General features: G+C 39.7%; 2 protein-coding genes across 2 annotated transcripts in view; one reads left to right on the forward strand and one right to left on the reverse strand.

The window, feature by feature from the left end:
* The window catches only part of plekhh3 (pleckstrin homology, MyTH4 and FERM domain containing H3), a 131,202-nt gene extending 129,720 nt beyond the window's left edge, over window positions 1-1,482 (forward strand). Inside the window, exon 14 of the mRNA XM_062050029.1 lies at window positions 187-1,482. Coding sequence (XP_061906013.1) covers window positions 187-342 — 156 coding nt within the window. The 3' untranslated portion in view covers window positions 343-1,482. The remainder of the gene's footprint in view (window positions 1-186) is intronic.
* On the reverse strand, window positions 1,464-20,790 carry tubg1 (tubulin, gamma 1). Its single transcript, XM_062050031.1, has 11 exons — window positions 20,635-20,790; window positions 19,915-20,027; window positions 15,655-15,822; window positions 15,515-15,583; window positions 13,309-13,388; window positions 13,111-13,237; window positions 7,338-7,424; window positions 5,747-5,896; window positions 5,536-5,688; window positions 5,318-5,479; window positions 1,464-2,020 (listed from the first exon to the last, which is right to left on the reverse strand). The coding sequence occupies exons 1-11, from the start codon at window positions 20,681-20,683 to the stop codon at window positions 1,823-1,825; spliced, it is 1,356 nt and encodes a 451-aa protein (XP_061906015.1). The 5' UTR covers window positions 20,684-20,790; the 3' UTR covers window positions 1,464-1,822.
* Between the last annotated feature and the right edge of the window lie 523 nt (window positions 20,791-21,313).

Raw genomic sequence — 21,313 nt, forward strand, 5'->3', positions numbered from 1 at the left:
AGTCAACTCATCAGCACTATTAATGCAAATATTACAACAATGGTTGTGTTGTGTGGATATTCTTATTAATACAAGTCAGCTAATAATTGTGTTTACTTGTTTTCAGTAAATCTTAAGTAATTAAGTTGTTTTACTGTATGATTTTCCATGGATAAGATCATGAAAGTAAGACTTGTGTCCCCACAGCTGAGTGAGATCATGCAGTTGATGAACGCCTACTTCCACGCCGTCCGCCTCCAGCGAGGCAAAGGCGACGACTTCAAGATCTCAGACGGCAGCGACCTTGCTTTCCACCACGCGCCTACGCCCGCCTTACTGGAGCTGCCCTCACATCCTGTCTGACATGACAGCCAGCAGTCTTGCTCTTCATCCTGGACTAAAGGACATGTGGTGTCCTGAGAACTCTGCAGGCCAGGTGACCCGCGCGCACACACACGAGTTGGCGGACATCTTCCCTCCTCTCCTGCGGCGAGTCATGTGACTTTGCGGACATTAAGCGACGTCGTCATGGAGACTGATGTCAGGTCCCGCTTTTACGAACCCTTTTTTTTCCTCCTTGCTCTTTTTTTTTTTTTTTTTGCCTGATGACATCACCGCTCTTCCACCCCAATCTACAGCCACTTCATTAGGTACACCTGAATGAGGGCCAATACAAAAAATGTAGTCATTTGTTATTATAGCTAAATGATTTATTTATAAAAATATATTTAAATAAGTGTAGTATTACATTATTATGATTTAATATTAATACACATATTGTTAAATGAATATATTTACTTTTGTATTGGCTCTCATCAGTCGCTGTTGCCCGCCCTCGAATTAGCTCCAGTATTTCATTTTTGTAATGCTTTAAAAAATAATCCAAATATTTATGTCTTAATAATGCAGACTCACTAAGATTACTTCTTTTTTTTAACCTTAAAGTAGTGCAGACTTAGTCCTAGAATCCATTTGTAAATCACCTAATTGGACATTTACTTCAAATATGAATCATGTCAGTTGTGAAAGCTTTATTTGTTTTGTCCTAATTAACCCAAAAATGTTTTTTACACACATCATCGTACGATTATAGTGTCCAAAGGAAAAGTGAATATGACGCTTGATATTTGGGGGGAAAAAAATATTTTTTTAATGTACAAAGCTAAAGTTTTGCAGTGGATAAGTTCCCACATGGACCAAAGATATTTCTACCCCCTCACTAGTTTTTCTTTTAAGAGAATGAAAGCATTATTAGTGGTGCTACCTGCACATGTGATCCACATCTTTTCCCTTTGGCTTCTCCTCCGACTGCAGCTGCAGGCAGCTCCTGATCGTACGTTGTAGCAAAAACAAACACCCCCCCCAAAAAGAGTCAGTTTTGAAGCTTTTTGTACGCTGCATGGTACCTTTTTCTGTTCTGTGTATACTTTATTGCACTATTGTTTTATTTTGAAACTAACTTGAAAGTGCAATAAGACAAATACTGTAATTAATAAAACATTTTATTAGATTTTGGGTGTTTTTTTTCTTTTTTTCCAGAGGCTCCATTGTTAAAAGACCGCGGCAGGAAGGTTTAAACGTTCTCTTTTATTTTAGTAACATGTCAAAGTAGGTCCGACAAGCCATGTAACATTCACTGGAAACTTCATTAGGTACACATCTAATAATCCAGTGTTTTTAGAATCATTTTGTAACTTGAAAACTAAATATTTCAAGCATGTGACCAGCGTTTAGCATACAAGGCAGCTAAATAAATCCTGTTTCTTTCATGTTATGTTGGTGAAGAAGGTCTAATATCAGAGACATGCACATATTTGCTGTGAAAAAGATGATTAAAGTTACGTTACTGTTCCTGCGTGCCCCAGGAGATGTAGTCCGGCCGGGTGGCGGCGCTGTACTCGTCCACCAGCTGCTGCACCACCTCACGGGAGTTATCCAGCTCGTCAAAGTTGTCCTTAAAAATGTCCTCCTTGCGGAACTGCTCCAGGAAGGCCTCGCGCTTGCGCAGCTTGTCGTACTGACGACACGTTCGCTCGAACAGCTGCGGAGGAGACGTGAGGGAGGACAAAGTCAGGATGCTGCTTACAGCTTGATTGAATTGTTGGTCGTACACGAGGCCAACCAGAGAGGTTTAATCTAAAAATAAAATAAAAATTAAGAGGCAGGCTTTGCTACACATCTTACAAAGAAGCAAACGATACTTATTTTTCTCCAATAAATAAGACAACCTAGCATGATGTTGCTGTTAAGATGTCAGCGAAAAGTTAGCACTTTAGCATCACATAGCTATGTGTCCGCCTGTCCCACTCCATGTCATGTTAGAGATGTCCAAACTTTTTCCACTTTGGGACATTGAAAACTCTAAGCATTTTGTAAAAAACAAAAAAAAACAAAGGCTTTGCTACGGATCTTAAAGTTAGGCCAACTATCAGTTTATAGCTCCCACTTCTGTAACAAACTAATAGTTTGTTACAGAAGTGGGAGCTATAAGTTGGGTTATTTTGTCTGTCCTCAACAACAAACCTAGCATGATGTTGCTATTAAGATGTGAGCGTAAAGTTAGCACTTTAGCATCACTTGGCTGTGCTAGCGTTTGTGTCCGCCTGTCCCACTACATGTCATGTTGTATGTCCAAACTTTTTCGACTTCGGGACACTGAAAAGTCAAAGCATTTTACGGCATTTTGTAAAAAAAACAAAAAAACATAGGCTTTGCTACGGATCTTAAGGTTAGGCCAACTATCAGTTTATAGCTCCCACTTCTGTAACAAACTAATAGTTTGTTACAGAAGTGGGAGCTATAAGTTGGGTTATTTTGTCTGTCCTCAACAACAAACCTAGCATGATGTTGCTATTAAGATGTGAGCGTAAAGTTAGCACTTTAGCATCACTTGGCTGTGCTAGCGTTTGTGTCCGCCTGTCCCACTACATGTCATGTTGTATGTCCAAACTTTTTCGACTTCGGGACACTGAAAAGTCAAAGCATTTTACGGCATTTTGTAAAAAAAACAAAAAAACATAGGCTTTGCTACGGATCTTAAGGTTAGGCCAACTATCAGTTTATAGCTCCCACTTCTGTAACAAACTAATAGTTTGTTACAGAAGTGGGAGCTATAAGTTGGGTTATTTTGTCTGTCCTCAACAACAAACCTAGCATGATGTTGCTGTTAAGATGTGAGCGTAAAGTTAGCACTTTAGCATCACAGAGCTATGCTAGCGTCGCTAACGTTTGTGTAGGCTTTGCTACACATCTTAAAATGAAGCAAAACATCAATTAGTCAGTCACAGAGGTGGAAGCATATGTATATGCTAACCTAGCATGACGTTGCTGTTAAGATGCGAGCGTAATGTTAGCACTTTAGCATCACAGAGCTATGCTAGCGTCGCTAATGTTTGTGTAGGCTTTGCTACACATCTTAAAATGAAGCAAAACATCAATTAGTCCGTCACAGAGGTGGAAGCATATGTATATGCTAACCTAGCATGACGTTGCTGTTAAGATGCGAGCGTAATGTTGCTAAAGTTTGTGTAGGCTTTGCTACACATCTTAAAATGAAGCAAAATATCAATTACGGTAGTTGGTTACAGATGTGGAAGCGCTTTTGGTTTAGTTTTTCTCCAGAATACGCATATGCTAACCTAACATGACGTTGCGGTTAAAATGGGAGCATAATATTAGCACTTTAGCATCACAGAGCTATGCTAGCGTCGCTAACGTTTGTGTAGGCTTTGCTACACATCTTAAAACGAAGCAAAACATCCATTAGTCGGTCACAGAGGTGGAAGCATATGTATATGCTAACCTAGCATGACGTTGCAGTTAAGATGCGAGCGTAATGTTAGCACTTTAGCATCACAGAGCTATGCTAGCGTCGCTAACGTTTGTGTAGGCTTCGCTACACATCTTAAAATGAAGCAAAACATCAGTCGGTCACAGAGGTGGAAGCATATGTATATGCTAACCTAGCATGACGTTGCAGTTAAGATGTGAGCGTGAAGTTAGCACTTTAGCATCATAGAGCTATGCTAGCGTCGCTAACGTTTGTGTAGGCTTTGCTACACATCTTAAAATGAAGCAAAACATCAATTAGTCGGTCACAGAGGTGGAAGCATATGTATATGCTAACCTAGCATGACGTTGATGTTAAGATGCGAGCGTAATGTTGCTAAAGTTTGTGTAGGCTTTGCTACACATCTTAAAATGGAGCAAAATATCAATTAGTTGGTTACAGATGTGGAAGCGCCTTTGGTTTAGTTTTTCTCCAGAATACGTATATGCTAACCTAGCATGACGTTGCGGTTAAAATGCGAGCATAATATTAGCACTTTAGCATCACAGAGCTATGCTAGTGTCGCTAACGTTTGTGTAGGCTTTGCTACACATCTTAAAATGAAGCAAAACGTCAATTAGTCGGTCACAGAGGTGGAAGCATATGTATATGCTAACCTAGCATGACGTTGCAGTTAAGATGCGAGCGTAATGTTAGCACTTTAGCATCACAGAGCTATGCTAGCGTCGCTGACGTTTGTGTAGGCTTTGCTACACATCTTAAAACTAAGCAAAATATCAATTAGTCGGTCACAGAGGTGGAAGCATTTGTATATGCTAACCTAGCAGGACGTTGCTGTTAAGATGCGAGCGTAATATTAGCACTTTAGCCTCACATAGCTATGCTAGTGTCGCTAACGTTTGTGTAGGCTTTGCTACACATCTTAAAATGAAGCAAAATATCAATTAGTTGGTTACAGATGTGGAAGCGTCTTTGGTTTAGTTTTTCTCCAGAATACGTATATGCTAACCTAGCATGACGTTGCTGTTAAGATGCAAGCGTAATGTTAGCACTTTAGCATCACTTTAGTGTCGCTTAAGTTTGTGTAGGCTTTGCTACACATCTTAAAATGAAGCAAAACATCAATTAGTCGGTCACAGAGGTGGAAGCATATGTATATGCTAACCTAGCATGACGTTGATGTTAAGATGCGAGCGTAATATTAGCACTTTAGCCTCACATAGCTATGCTAGTGTCGCTAACGTTTGTGTAGGCTTTGCTACACATCTTAAAATGAAGCAAAATATCAATTAGTTGGTTACAGATGTGGAAGCGCCTTTGGTTTAGTTTTTCTCCAGAATACGTATATGCTAACCTAGCATGACGTTGCTGTTAAGATGCAAGCGTAATGTTAGCACTTTAGCGTCGCTTAAGTTTGTGTAGGCTTTGCTACACATCTTAAAATTAAGCAAAATATCCATAAGATGCGAGCGTAATGTTAGCACTTCTGCCACCTGATATGTCATGCTAAAGTTGTCAAAGATGATAATATGAGAGTTTTGGACTCACACAGGAGATGCTGGTGTGGTTGGCCAACATGAGGCCGCTGACTCTGTGGGCGGAGGGAAGGTAGGGGGACTTCCTGGAGAGCGCCACCTGGATGCTGGCAGGACCCCAGGGTATGAAGCTGGCCAGTTTGCGCTCACGGATCCTCTGCAGACTCTTGTGCACCTGTGGGAGCAGACACGCTGAGGCACCGTGGGAGGAAGAGGACGCCAAGGCCGTACCTGAGTGGGGTCCACCTCCCCCTGGATGATGTTGAGGATGGCGATGTAACAATGGCTGGACTGGCGCTCCCTGCCCGTGGACACCATCACGTTCTTGGGCTGCAGGAGCCTCCTCATCACGTCCAGCACCGTGGTCTTCCTCACGCTGGCCACCTGAGGCCCACTCACTTTTTTAACCACTACAAGTCCCAGGCTGTGCTTTCAGACTCACCGACTGGTCGGTGGTGAGCGGCGTGTAGCCCGTCATCAGGAAGTGGAGGCGCGGCGTGGGGATGAGGGAGGCGATGAGGCCGATGAGGTCGTTGTTCATGTAGCCCGGGTAGCGCAGCGTGGTGGTGCTGGCGGACATGATGGTGGACACCTGAGGGACACATTAGGTACACCAACATGCGGGTCAAAGTAGACCCAAGTCAAAAATAGCATTCAAATATTTCAACATCAGATACGAGAAGTTGAGCTGCATGAAACTCAACAATAGTCTACTTGATACACTGGGATAGGCTCCAGTCCCCCATGACACCAAAAGGGACAAGTGGTAGAAAATGTATGGGTGTTACCAAACATATTTTAGAATCAAAGCATGATCATAACAATTCACATTTTGTGTTATTATTATGTGAAACTGTTAGCTAAACACGGAAGTGTAGCTCCTCCTATGAATGCAAGTGCTCCTAAAGCAGGAATACAAATTCTGTATTTCTACAAAAACTGGCAAGACACTAACACACAGGCATTTTTTTTTTAATTGTCATTAAATGGTGTTTGTCCTTTTTTTGATTAACCGTTTTAAAAAGTATGTTTAAAACACATTTCATTAAAGCAAAGTAATTGTCTGTTAATAGTGTTAAAACTTGAAAATGATCTGTCTAGTATACACTTAATAATGTGAACAATTATATCTGATTATCGCGATTACTTTTGAGTCATCTATGAACAATGCAATTAATGACGATTAAATATTTTAATCGTTTGACAGCCCTAAAATATATATATATATATATTGTTATTATATATACACACATTAATACAAACATATATATATATATACCTTGAAGGTAGAAAAGCGCTATACAAGTATAACCCATTTATCATTTATATACACACACACACACATCCATATACATACATACATACATATACATACATACAAAAAAAATAAATAAGTTATTTAAAAAAATACATTTAAGTATAGTAATCAAAAATATATTTCAGTTCAAATGAAAATTACACTTAAATAGAATATAAAATTTACAAAAATATCCAATAATTATTTTGGAATAATTTTAAGAATTATAAATAGCTCTAATGTTTGTATTGATTGATAAATCAATTCAAACATTACATTCAATTATTATATACCGTATTTTCCGCACTATAAGGCGCACATAAAAACCTCCAATTTTCTCAAAAGCTGACAGTGCGCCTTATAATCCAGTGCGCCTTATATATGGACCAATATTGAGCCACAACAGGTCTCGCAACTACGGGATGCATAACGTAACCCCAGCCTCTACTGTAGCGTCTATTCTATGCGCCTTATAATGCGGTGCGCCTTATATATGAACGTTTTAAAATAGGCCATTCATTGAAGGTGCGCCTTATAATCCGGTGCGCCTTATAGTGCGGAAAATACGGTACATGCTATTTAATATTATTTAAATATAAAGTAGATTTAAAGAATTCAATCTAAATATTATAAAATACTACAAAGATTTATAAAAATAAAAAATAAAAATTAGGTATATATAGATTTAAATTAATATTTAACTATTTAAAATAAACTATTGAGTTTTTTTCCTCACCAGCTGGTTGATCTGTGAGAAGGATGGATTCTGGATGTGCAGGCGGTCTGTGGCGATGCGATTCAGAGCCGTGTTGTCTAACACTACCTGATGATCCACAAGGACGTGAGACAAAAACCAACATGGACACCAAGAAGAGCAACAACAGTTTCTTTAACACAGCACAGCAATCCCATCATTTAGAGCAGTGTTTCTTAATCACCCTGGCCCAAAAAAATATCTGTTTCTCAGCTGGGGTCCGTATGGGCCGCAGGGGTACTCCGTTGTAATACACCTTTCCACCACTTGGGGCAGTAACGACAATATCAAACAGAAGAAGTCTGGAGCTAAAGTCAGAAGTTTCTCAGGCGCAAAAATTATAACTAAAGTGGTAAAGCTGTATTTTCATCGATAGTTTAATGACGAACACATTTTACTTGTTTCTTATCTATTTTAGCACAACATAATTGTATGAATGTCTTTTTTGTCAGTTATTTATGAGTCCCTTTTTCATGCAGTAGATTCGTTTAGTACTTTTACTTCTAATCAGCCTGACCTAAGCCTAATGTGTGTTAAATAGATAATAATCTTTGTGACCAACACATAGCTACATATCATTTGGCAAAAGTTGTAAACTATAAGTAGGTAGGTGGAATTATTGAATATGACTAAAATTAAGAGTAAGATTACTAATTCAGTGTTAATATTTGAGTGGGCCCTGGCCCCTCTGTGGTGGAAAAGTTAGGCCCCACGTCAAAAAGGTTAAGAACCCCTGATTTAAAGGATCCTTGATGAGCATTTTTGCATGAAATTCTTGAAAACAAGAGCTCACTTCTGTCATATAGAGCATGTTTGACATGAGTGTGTGCAGTAGATTACTAAAAACAGCACAGGGTTCCTTTTTACATAAAATAGTTTAACTAGGGCTTTTGCAGATGTTTCCTTAGAACAGCAAATAACTAATATTGATATTTAAGTAACATTTTCCCAGTAGGTTCTCAAAAACACGCTCTTGTCATGTAATATTTGACTAGGGTTTTTGCAGCGGATTCTAAAAAACAGCAGAGGGTTCCTGTCATAAAGACAATCTTTGATTAACATTTTTGCAGAAAATGTCTAAGAACAGCATAGGATTCCTTTAATTTAGAACATCTTTGACTGGATTTTTGCATCAGACTTTGAAAAACAGTGAAGGGTTCCTGTCATATAGAGCAATGTTTTTCTACCACTGTGCCGCGGCACTAGAGATACAGTTTGGTGTGCCGTGGGAGATTATCTAATTTCACCTATTTGGGTTAAAATATTTTTTGCAAACCATTAATTACAGTCTGAAAATGATGTGTTGTTGTTGAGTGTCGGTGCTGTCTAGAGCTCAGCAGAGTAACCGTGTAATATTCTTCCATATCAGTAGGTGGCAGCCGGTAGCTAATTGCTTTGTAGATGTCGGAAACAGCAGGAGGCAGTGTGCAGGTAAAAAAAAAAAGGTGTCTAATGCTTAAACCAAAAATAAACAAAAGGTCAGTGCCCCTAAGAAAAGGCATTAAAGCTTAGGGAAGGCTATGCAGAGAAAAACTAAAAATTAAGTGGCTACAAAGTAAACAAAAACAGAATGCTGGACCACAGCAAAGACTTACTGTGGAGCAAAGACAATGTACATCCGAACATGGCATGACAATCAACAATGTCCCCTCAAAGGAGGATAAAAACAACTGAAATATTCTTGATTGCTAAAGTTAAAGTACCCATGATTTTCACACACACACACACACTAGATGTGGCGAAATTATTCTCTACCCATCACTCTTGATCACCCCCTGGGAGGTGAGGGGAGCAGTGAGCAACAAAGTAAATGTGGGAAATATCGCTCAAAAGAAAGACATGAAACTGCTACAGGAAAATACCAAAATAAGAGAAAAAGCCACCAAAATAGGAGCGCAAGACAAGAACTAAAACACTACACACAGGAAAACAGAAAAAAAACCTCCAAATAAGTCACGGCGTGATGTGACAGGTCGTGACAGTACACCTACTTTGAGACAAGAGCTATAGTGATGCATGCTTGGTTATGGTCTAAAGTCATGTCCAACAATTGCGACAACAACTTTTTACTGTCAACTGAGTTTCGGTTTTAATACATTTCTGATGGTGGTGTGCCTCCGGATTTTTTAAACGCAAAAAATGTGCCTTGGCTCAAAAAAGGTTGAAAAACACTGATATAGAGGATCTGTGATTAGTGTTTTTTCAAATAGTTTCTTAAAAAAGAAAAAAAAGAACACTTGTGTTATATAAACAAGCTTTGATGGGGTTTTTTTTGCGACAGATTTGTAGAAACAGCAGCTCACTCCTGTCATATAGGTAAAGGATCTTTAACCAGTGTTTTTGCAGTAAGTCCTTAAAAAAAGTATATAAATCCTGTCACATAAAAGACCGTTTCTTAACCATTCTTGGGCTGCGAGCGCCCCCTACAGGAATGCTAAAAAGCTGTGTTCTGTATGGGCCGCAGTGGTTCTCAGTTGTAATACACTTTTCCACCACTTGTGGCAGTAATGACAATAACAAACTAGAGTGGTGGAAAAGAGAGTATGGCCAACTAAACAACAGGCGCCATGACTGCTACCAAGGACGTGTGCGACTGTGCCCAGATGCATGCAATTGCAGTCGTTTTGACGTTAGTTTTTCTGACGAAATAAACCAAAATGAAACTTTGTATAGTTCTAAACATACTCCAGCTCATATACTTAAAATACACCATGAAAGTATAATTTTGCGGCCGTATTTGACGCGTGCAGTGTTTGGTGACACACACTCGACCGCGCAAAAAACTAAGAAATACACAGATTGACCAAAAAATAAGTTATTACACTCATTTTGCAAAAAAAATTCTTCATTAGCTTTGGACCAACAATCACAGAGAAATTATGACTTTTGTGTGAAGTATGTCAACTGTGGTAGTTGCCTCCTATGTATTTGTAATCACTGTACATGCTATGCCAGTGCTTTTAGACTTAAACTTTATTGATCCACTATCATCTATTTGTACACCTCATTTATTTTACCCTTTCAATGTCTACTCTTGTCTATTTGTATTGGTGTTTGACTTCACCAAAATGCATTATTTGAGTTTTACCGACATTCAAAGATAGTTTATTTTTGTCAAACCATCTTTTTAATGTGTTAATTTCTTCTGCCGCATGTTTACCTGGCCCTTCCCATACTTGTCTTCTTTCCAGGTTGTGGGAAAAGCGATGTAAAAACTTTCCACAATTCTCACGGGTGGAGCAGCAGCCATGCTGCACAACAGGGCATTTTTACACGCCGAAAAACAAACAAGGAAGTGCCGCGGACACACAGCATCAGCCAAAGTTGCTAGCAGTTATGGCGCCTGTAGTCACGTCTGTGCCTTTTGAACCAATCATTGAGAAGCTCTTCTAAAACTGAGTTGACCATACTCTCTATATACACGACTCTGTAGCAAACATACAAGAAGTCTGGAGCTAAAGTCATAGAGAAGTTTCATAAGTGCAAAAAATATGACTAAAGTGGTGAAGCTGTATTTTCATTTAGACAATCTATTTAAGAAACATATTCATTATTTTATTTATTTTAGTACAACATAATTGTAGTCATTAATATGTAGGATTGGTACCGTTCACATTTGAAAATATGGTACCAATTTTTGGTACTTTGTGTGTGCTAATACATATTACCGTCTTTTTCGGAGTATAAATCGCTCGGGAGTATAAGTCGCACCGGCCGAAAATGCATAATAAAAAAGAAAAAAAACATATATAAGTCGCACTGAAGTATAAGTCGCATTTTTGGGGGAAATTTATTTGATAAAACCCAAGAATAGACATTTGAAAGGCAATTTAAAATAAATAAAGAATAGTGAACAACAGGCTGAATAAGTGTATGTTATATGAGGCATAAATAACTAACTGAGAACGTGCCTGGTATGTTAACGTAACATATTATGGTAAGAGTCATTCAAATAACAAACATATAGAACATGCTATACGTTTACCAAACAATCTGTCACTCCGATGAAATCTTATACGTATAGTCTCTTACGTCAATGAGCTAAATAATATTATTTGATATTTTACGGTAATGTGTTAATTTCACACATAAGTCGCTCCTGAGTATAAGTCGCACCACCGGCCAAACTATGAAAAAAACTGCGACTTATAGTCCGAAAAATACGGTAATTGTTTTTTTTATAATAAAATCACTTTTTTTTTATTATAAAAAATGAGCTGATTATGAAAACTGCTGTCCAGGTGTTATATCTTATTATCTTATATCACATTCTGAGCCGCAATCACAGTTGCAAGTCCAAGACATTAGATATCAGTAGTGTATAGTTTATGGTGTGTTGGCTAGTAAGTTCAGTCTTTGCTAAATCAAGTCTTTTGTTGGGCCCCACAAAGTTGTAATAATGTAAGTACTGTACTTACTACACACCAGCTGTTTGATTGTAACGTGCATCTTAGTTGTATTTTTCATTAACAAATTTGGAGGTGTTGAAATCGCCATGTAAAATCGCTAATTAGTTACATGTCAATAGCAAAGCCAATGTATATTAGTGAAGTGAAGTGAATTATATTTATATAGCGCTTTTCTCTAGTGACTCAAAGCGCTTTTACATTGTGAAACCCAATATCTAAGTTACATTTTTAAACCAGTGTGGGTGGCACTGGGAGCAGCTGGGTAAAGTGTCCTGCCCAAGGACACAACGGCAGTGAATAGGATGGTAGAAGCGGGGATCAAACCTGGAACCCTCAAGTTGCTGGCACGGTCAATCTACCAACCAAGCCATACCGCCCCTTGTGGAGGGAGGTGTGGCTAGCGCGCCTGCAGGAGCAAAGGTCACCGCCTCTGTCTATGGTGCTGAGGACGAGCACCATCGGATGGGGGCAGGGCATGTGCTGACGGCGAGACACAGCTGAAAGGTGATTAGATTTCCCAGGTGGTACATGTTAATCTAATCATCTGTTGTCTTTAACAGTGAGCGGCCGGGAGCAGAGGGGGAGAGAGGATACGGACGTGACTGAAAAGTCACGTTCTGGGAGAGAAAGACTTTTAAAAGCTATGTACATTAAAACCTTTGTTAAAAACTGCACGCTTGGCTCTTGTGCCGTGTCTACAGTGGAACTGCTAGGAAGCAACTTCCACAAATCTTTATTAGCATAAAGCTAGCACATTTTTGGAAAGGTGAAGCGTTACTTTACTTGCGTTTCAGTTTTCAGTCAATGTATTTATTGGCATTGGAAATTGCAACATTACCTAAAGGTAGTTTAGCAGAGTCCGCTCTAAGTACTGCTGGACTGATCACCAAGTGCTGAAGTACAAGTTGACATCACGCGCACCGTTTGATTTTACATGAATCGGTCGGTGCCAAAAAAGTACAGGATTCGGTACCGATTCCTATTAATGAGTGCCTTCTTATGCAGTATATTTCATTGTTTATTTTTCTAATCAGGCTGACCAAATCCTAAGGTTTATGAGTTAAATGAAAAATACTCTTTGTGATTGGCTTCATATCATTTGACAAGATTGTAAACTGTAAGGAGGTTTAGATATAATTATTGAAAATTATTCAAATCAAGAGTAAGATTACTAATTCAGTGGTAATATTTGAGTGGGCTCTGTGTCCCCTTGTAGTGGAAAAGTTGGGCCATCAGGTCAAAAAGGTTAAGAACCCCTGATATAGAAGACCTTTGACCAGCGTTTTTGCAGTAGGCCTTTTGAAAACAGCAATGATGTCATCAAAAACACAGCGGCGGCCGCTCACCACACAGTCGGCGTTCTGCGTGAGCCTCTTGAGCGTCAGCAGTGAGTTGTACGGCTGCACCACCACGTCGCTCATCTCGTCCTGGTTGGGGAAGACAGAGTACGTCTGCACCAGCTTCTTGGGGTACCTGCATGACAGCCAACAAAAAGAATGGTCAGACTAAACACGGTTCAAATCAAGTGTGACGTGTCTCCACACCTGTCGTTCAGCTTCTCCAGCAGGTACGAGCCCAGACCGGAGCCTGTCCCCCCAGCGATGGAATGACACAGCACAAATCCCTGCAGGGGCGGGAGTAAATACATGAATAAAGGGAGAGGTGCGCTACTTGGCAGTTGCTTCAGTCGATACTGGTTTAAAGTAAATATCACAACTGAGCAAAGGGAGCTACATGGTACTTGTCCTCTGGCGATAGAAACTTAAACGTGTGTGTGTGTGTGTGTGTGTGTGTGTGTGTGTGTGTGTGTGTGTGTGTGTGTGTGTGTGTGTGTGTGTGTGTGTGTGTGTGTGTGTGTGTGATGTAAGGGTGTAACGGTACACAAAAATTTCGGTTCGGTACGTACCTCGGTTTAGAGGTCACGGTTTGGTTCAGTAAGAAAACAACAAAATATAAATTTTTGGGTTATTTATTTACCAAATTTGCAAAATCTTCCGCCAAAAATATTTTTCTTAGTGGAATATTTGATGTGAAGTAATCGGAACCTTGGATAGGTCAATAATTCATAATAACATTGATTTTGATTCAATATTATGTTTTGAGCAATGACAGTTTGAAAGAAAAAAAACCAGCTTTGTTTTATTAGTCAGCATTGCAACTTTTTCTAAATTACATTTAACCTTTAAGCTTTTTTATTTCACTTTTGTTATGTTTTTGTTTATTTTAAATAGTATTTTTAGAATGTGCCGTGGTCCTTTAAAACATTAGCTGTGGGTCGCAAATGGCCTTCGGGGCACACTTTTGACACCCCTGCTATAGATAATAAAAAATGTAATCTGATAAATCTATGGATAAAAAGCAGAGCCTGGCGACGCATGCGCGTTTATCATAACTCTCTCGCTCTCTCGGTCTCTGCCCCTCCCTCACGAATGCTGCTGCGTGCACAATTTGTTGTTTTTAACCCCTTCTTAACCCTGAACGTACATTGAAAATACACGCAACCCTAACTCAAAATGCCGGACATTTGAGGCATTTAAGAAACTCATGGAAGACCTTTGACCATGTCTAAAAAGAGGACATGTCCGGTGAAAAGAGGACGTATGGTCAGTCTATCGTAGCCCGTTAGCTGCTAGCATGCTGTGTGTTGTGCCTCGGTGTGCATTGTTTACACAACGTCCGTTATGCTACTTAATATGTCCGTGTGGAAACTCGTTCGGTACACCTCCGAACCGAACCGGAACCCCCGTACCGAAACGGTTCAATACAAATACTGTTACACCCCTAGTGCTATGGCAATGCTTACTTAATGGGGACATCGCTCCGTTTACAGTCAACTTTAGGGGACCTCTGACGGTATGGGGACAAAAAAACAGGTCCCCTAAAGGGAAACCTTTTTAAATGATAGTCAGATCCATTCTATATCCTTCTATATATGGTAGTTGGAGTTGCAGATAACTTCATTACTGCTAAATAGCAGTTTTCAGTAATGTCACAGAAGATGCAGGATTTGCTTTAACATTTACGTGGTGAAACTTCCTATAAGAGGACAGCTGTAGTGCTGTATTCTGAGGATCATGTCATATTTAATTAGAACTTTTATTTATTTTTTTAATTTGTCTTTAGTAGTCACGTACAAATGTGTGTGAATTATGCAAAATGATTTAAATTTGGTCCCCATGAACCATATTAACTCTTTTTCCCCAGGGTCCCCAGTAAGAATGATCAGCACATTTAAAGACGTGTATGAGCTAACTGGTCAGTGGCCATTTTACCTCTTTTTTTTTATGCCTCCACAACCTGTAGAAAAGGTGGTCCCAACAAGTGATGATCAAAAACTTGGTCCCCATTCTAAATGATAACCAGTATGTGTGTGTGTGTGTGTGTGTGTGAGCACTTATTAAAATGGAAGTTCAAGTGGGGCTGCCCCCGGCCCCGCCCTGTAATACCTGCCTTCTACTCGGCCCTTAGCTATTAGCAGCGCACTTATTACACACTGTGCCATGCCAACGTACACACACTAGCAGGGCCCCACCTTGCACACAGTGTGGGGTCAGTGTGCCCTACAGGAAGTGCACACATTAGTGAGGAAATGTGTGTTATTCTACAGAGGCCTGCAGCTAAAGAAAGCGCTAAGAATAATAGTGTATGGCGAGAGGGCCGTGAAGCACACTGGAGGACATCCCAAAGTTCCTCAAAACAGTAGATAGAGTGAATTATTCATCAGGTGCACAACTTGAAGTCATTGCTTGCCTCGAGACTGTCGCTTCCATCTGCCTCCCGGTCGATGATGTCAAAAATGTCCTCTTGGATTTTTTTCCCCTGCAGAGACAGAGAGCATTATGTCATTCTGATGAACGCCTCCTTGTGTTATGTTAAGTCGTGGGATCCACCTGGGAATATCCGCTAGCCCAGTTGTTTCCTGCGCCCCCGCCGTGCTCTGACAGGTAAATGTTTTCCGGGTTGTACAGGTTGGCGTAAGGCGAGTTAAGGATGGAGTGGATCACCCTGGGCTCCAGGTCCAGGAGGACTGCACGGGGGATGTAGTGCTCGTCGTCGGCCTGCACATTCACATAAACCAGGTTGCAGATTACACCACAAGTACTCCTTCATTAAAGGGGATGTTGCTTATTATTTACAATCATTATGTAAGACAAGCGCACATGTTTTTTCTATTTTTTTATGCATTCTAATTTGTAATTAAATGTTAGAAAAAGTCAGCTAAAAATGGAATAGCTCTATTCCGCCTATAAAACGCTCTAAAAACAACCAAACACCTCCAACGTTGTATATACACACTGTAAGTATCAGTGACGTGCGGTGAGGTTCATGGCTGGTGAGGCACTGACTTCATCACAGTCAGATTTACAAACATATGAACCCTAAAGAGTATCTTATTCACCATTTGATTGGCAGCAGTTAACGGGTTATGTTTAAAAGCTCATACCAGCATTCTTCCCTCCTTGACACTCAGCATCAAGGGTTGGAATTGGGGGTTAAATCACCAAAAAATGATTCCCGGGCGCGGCGCCGCTGCTGCCCACTGCTCCCCTCACCTCCCAGGGGGTGAGCAAGGGGATGGGTCAAATGTAGAGGACAAATTTCACCACACCTAGTGTGTGTGACAATCATTGGTACTTTAACTTAACTTTAACTTTACACATACAAACTGTAGCACACGAAAAAGCACATTTAATTAAAAAAAACGTTATTATGGTCTTACCTTTACTTATAAATGAAGTCCATGTGCAGCTCCTTTTGAACAAAAGCATTGATAACTTGTTTATAGAAGTCTTCCTTGTCTTTCTTCAGTTTTAAAAGTCTCTCTGTCTCGATGGAGATCTTCCTTTAAGTATTACCTCCTGCTTCGATTAAAAGTCCAGTTTAGAAAACGGTTTTATTTTAGATATGTAATCCTCCATGTTAATAGTCCAGGCAAGAGGAAAAAATAAACGATCGCTGCTAACTGTTGCTGCTAGTTGTCACTTCTTCTGCACTTCTTCTGAATGATCTCTGGGATCACTACCGCCCTCTACCACCAGGAGGCGGGATTACTGCGAGCCTCACACAGTGCGTCTTTTGCAGCCGTTTTATGATTGCTCAGCACAAGAAATACATTACACACATACAGTTGTTGACAAAATACACTGTACATTATATACCTCAGCTAACTAAACTATGGAAATGTATAATATAATTCATATAGCAACACGGTCTCACTGCACAGCAGGCAGACGAGTCATTGCGCAATCCATGGTGAGGCTCAACTCAGTGACGTGCCTCAACTGGCTGGTGACTCACCGCAAGTCTGTTCTCAGTATTTGAACAGCAAATGTGAAAATTCAGCGATTTTGAATAAAAATAATATAAAATGGTGAAGTTAAATGGAAAATAACTTTATAGTATAACCATTGGATACATATAACAATTTAATTTTTTTTTTTCTTTTTACATTTTTTTTCTTTCCATGATGGCACGTGAGGCCCCGCCTCACCTGCCTCCCCTGACTGCACGTCACTGGTAAGTATATATGTAATGTAGTAACAGGCACATTCATACTAACATGTAATATTTACGTATTTTTAAACATTTAAGCATTCATTTCAGACGCATCACAACGTTTGCTTTTCCCGTCATCACCAACAACACTACAAACTATGGCAGACTTCATAAGAGACATCAAAGACTACTTTGGGACAAAAGATGATCCAGAACCTTATATTTTTTAACCTGAATACGAGGAGGACGGTCTACAAGTTTTAGAGAATCTGTGCTAAACAAATGCAGCTTATGTTAAACTCTAAGCATCATGCAGCAGTATTGCTCAGTGGTGAACAAGATATACAAACTATGCTCATAATAAAACAATCACTTACTGTGCAATGTGATGTTAATAACTTCCCGTTTAGGTTAAGAATTCATCCTTTAAAATAAATAAATTTTTAAAAAATTTGCCACAAACGAGCGTTTTTTTTGTGTGACTTTCTCGCCATCTCCGCCTCTAAGAAGAATGTCAAAGCTGACCAAATTCTCGGTTTATGGCCGCATCCTTCAACTATACAAGTGAGTGGCGTAATTTATAATCTAGAATGAACTTTTACCAGCTCAAAGGCGATGCAGCAGCTCAGTATGTCAATAGAGCTGCATAAGAAAGTTAACTCTGTTATCACAGCGCTGCGAAAAGTAGTCCCATAACGTTAGGGCTTATAATAACAATATCTCTAATACATGGTTAATAATCATGTCACGACATGTAAATGGAGTATTGTTGGCGGTTTATGGGTGCAAAATACACGATGAGGTCATGAATTTCATCACCTCCATCGGTAGCTAAGTTTTGTAGGCCTTTTTTTACGAGTTAGAATGCATAAAAGAGAAAAACACATGTGTTCTTTGTTTACATGGAGATTGTAAATGATAGGAAAAACATTTTAAAGTGTGGTTCCCCTTTAAAACTATTAGAGGCCCAATGCAACTGTCGTATAGTGACATCTAGTGGCAAATTGTGTTGTTGCACATCAGCACTGAATATACACCCACGTGGTCAAAAGTTTACATACACCTGTAAAGAACATAATGTCATGGCTGTCTTGAGTTTCCAATCATTTCTACAACTCTTATTTTTTTGTGATAGAGTGATTGGAGCACATACACTACCGTTCAAAAGTTTGGGGTCACCCAAACAATTTTGTGGAATAGCCTTCATTTCTAAGAACAAGAATAGACTGTCGAGTTTCAGATGAAAGTTCTCTTTTTCTGGCCATTTTGAGCGTTTAATTGGCCCCACAAATGTGATGCTCCAGAAACTCAATCTGCTCAAAGGAAGGTCAGTTTTGTAGCTTCTGTAACGAGCTAAACTCTTTTCAGATGTGTGAACATGATTGCACAAGGGTTTTCTAATCATCAATTAGCCTTCTGAGCCAATGAGCAAACACATTGTACCATTAGAACACTGGAGTGATAGTTGCTGGAAATGGGCCTCTATACACCTATGTAGATATTGCACCAAAAAACAGACATTTGCAGCTAGAATAGTCATTTACCACATTAGCAATGTATAGAGTGTATTTCTTTAAAGTTAAGACTAGTTTAAAGTGCTTTTCCTTCAAAAATAAGGACATTTCAATGTGACCCCAAACTTTTGAACGGTAGTGTACTTGTTGGTCACAAAAAACATTCATGAAGTTTGGTTCTTTTATGAATTTATTTTGGGTCTACTGAAAATGTGACCAAATCTGCTGGGTCAAAAGTATACATACAGCAATGTTAATATTTGCTAACATGTCCCTTGGCAAGTTTCACTGCAATAAGGCGCTTTTGGTAGCCATCCACAAGCTTCTGGCAAGCTTCTGGTTGAATTTTTGACCACCCCTCTTGACAACATTGGTGCAGTTCAGCTACATTTGTTGGGTTTTCTGACATGGACTTGTTTCTTCAGCATTGTCCACATGTTTAAGTCAGGACTTTGGGAAGGCCATTCTAAAACCTTCATTCTAGCCTAAATTAGGCATTCCTTTACCAGTTTTGACGTGTGTTTGGGGTCATTGGAACACCCAACTGCGCCCAAGACCCAACCTCTGGGCTGATGATTTTAGGTTGTCCTTAAGAATTTGGAGGTAATCCTCCTTTTTCATTGTCCCATTTAAAGCACCAGTTCCATTGGCAGCAAAACAGACCCAGAGCATAATACTACCACCACCATGCTTGACGAGAGGCATGGTGTTCCTGCGACTAAAAGCCACACATTTTCTCGTCAAAACATATTTCTGGGTATTGTTGCCAAAAAGCGAAATTTTTGTTTCAACTCACATCACATGGACAAAGATAAGACCTTCTGGAGGAAAATTATGTGGTCATTGCTGTATGTATACTTTTGACCCAGCAGATTTGGTCACATTTTCAGTAGACCCATAATAAATTCATAAAAGAACCAAACTTCATGAATGTCTTTTGCGACCAACAAGTATGTGCTACAATCACTCTATCACAAAAAATTAAAGAGTTGTAGAAAGTATTGGAAACTCAAGACAACCATGACATTATGTTCTTTACAAGTGTATGTAAACTTTTGATCGCGACTGTACCTCAATGTGACACATCTCTATAGTGGTAAAGAACAGCACCAAAGCAGGACAATATTTTCCAGCACATACCTGATAGAAGAACACATCCTTTCGGTCTGTCCCTTCCGTGGCAAACTCCTCAACAATCCCTTCTGGACTGATGCCATGCTCTGCACACAACTGCTTCCAGAATTCAAAGCCGACTGCAAACAAACAATACGTTAGGTTTGCACATAAGTTGAGCATCAGTGGCCTTGTGGTTGGAGTGTCCGCCCTGAGATCGGTAGGTCGTGAGTTCAAACCCCGGCCGAGTCATACCAAAGACTATAAAAATGGGACCAATTACCTCCCTGCTTGGCACTCAGCGTCAAGGGTTGGAATTGGGGGTTAAATCACCAACATGATTCCCGAGCGCTGCCAACGTTGCTGCTCACTGCTCCCCTCACCTCCCAGGGGGTGGAACAAGGGGATGGGTCAAATGCAGAGGGTAATTTCACCACACCTAGTGTGTGTGACAATCATTGGTACTTTAATTAACATAGCGTTGCTTCAACCGAGACATAACATTGGCTGCAGTCATATTTCATTGAGCCAAGCAACATTGGCACACATTTAGGTATATCAACATTTATTTGTAGATCTATTGGCTCGGTTTTACTCGGTTTAGCATACGAGTTAAGCTTTGATGGTGACGTCGCTGCCTGACCAAAACAGACCATCCCGCTTGTCGTTAGCGAACATAAATGTGCCGAGCAATTGTGTTCTTTTTTTTTATACGGTAATGTAAAAACAAAGTATCAATGTACGTACTTTGGTTCCCGCACTGTCCAAGTTGTAACGTTATGATTTCCCGGGGCATTTTCAAGCCTTCGTTGGCACCGCTATGTAGCTACAGCCAGCTGTGTGTTAGCTAAAACTGCAGCTTCCCGCTTGGTACTTCCTCTTCTATTTATTGGCGGCAGGACACCAACTGTAAGAGTAATGCCGCGCCCCCTACAGGCTAAAATTGGTAATGGCTGAAACGTTAACCAGCGTATAATAACAATTACACGCGACCTTTTTTTTTTTTTTTACATGAATCAATAGATTTTCACAAAAATACATAGACCACTTATTTGTAGTGTATAATATGTTAATCAATGGCATTTAGCATTTTGGTATTTTGTTACCGGAAGTGGTCATTGGCAAAAGTGCAGAATCCTTTGTAAACAGGAAACGAGAAAACGGACCAAGACGAATGCTTTTTTTCATATGCTGACTCCGGAAGTTGTTTTCAAAATAAAAGCATGGATATTACTAGGTGACTGTGACTCTGGTTAAAGTACATTTGGAGCCATATATATATATATAAAAAATATATTTTAGACATGGCACGAGGACTGACATATTTATTACGAAAGCTTTTTTTGACACCGAATTTATGTAGTTTGATTTTTGTGAGCTGATTTTTTTTTTTACATGAAATTATGCTGACAATTTCATTCAATGA

Source organism: Entelurus aequoreus, linkage group LG06 (genome assembly GCF_033978785.1).
Source record: "Entelurus aequoreus isolate RoL-2023_Sb linkage group LG06, RoL_Eaeq_v1.1, whole genome shotgun sequence".
In the NCBI taxonomy this organism is placed as follows: domain Eukaryota; kingdom Metazoa; phylum Chordata; class Actinopteri; order Syngnathiformes; family Syngnathidae; genus Entelurus; species Entelurus aequoreus.

What these genes read in the sequence shown, in the direction of transcription:
- tubg1 (XM_062050031.1), bottom strand. Translation starts at nt 20,683, where the DNA reads ATGCCCCGGGAAATCATAACGTTACAACTTGGACAGTGCGGGAACCAA. An exon ending in CGCAGAACGCCGACTGTGTG is followed by an intron (nt 7,425 to 13,110) that starts GTGAGCGGCCGC and finishes GTGGATCATCAG; the next exon opens with GTAGTGTTAGACAACACGGC. An exon ending in TCTCACAGATCAACCAGCTG is followed by an intron (nt 5,897 to 7,337) that starts GTGAGGAAAAAA and finishes TGTGTCCCTCAG; the next exon opens with GTGTCCACCATCATGTCCGC.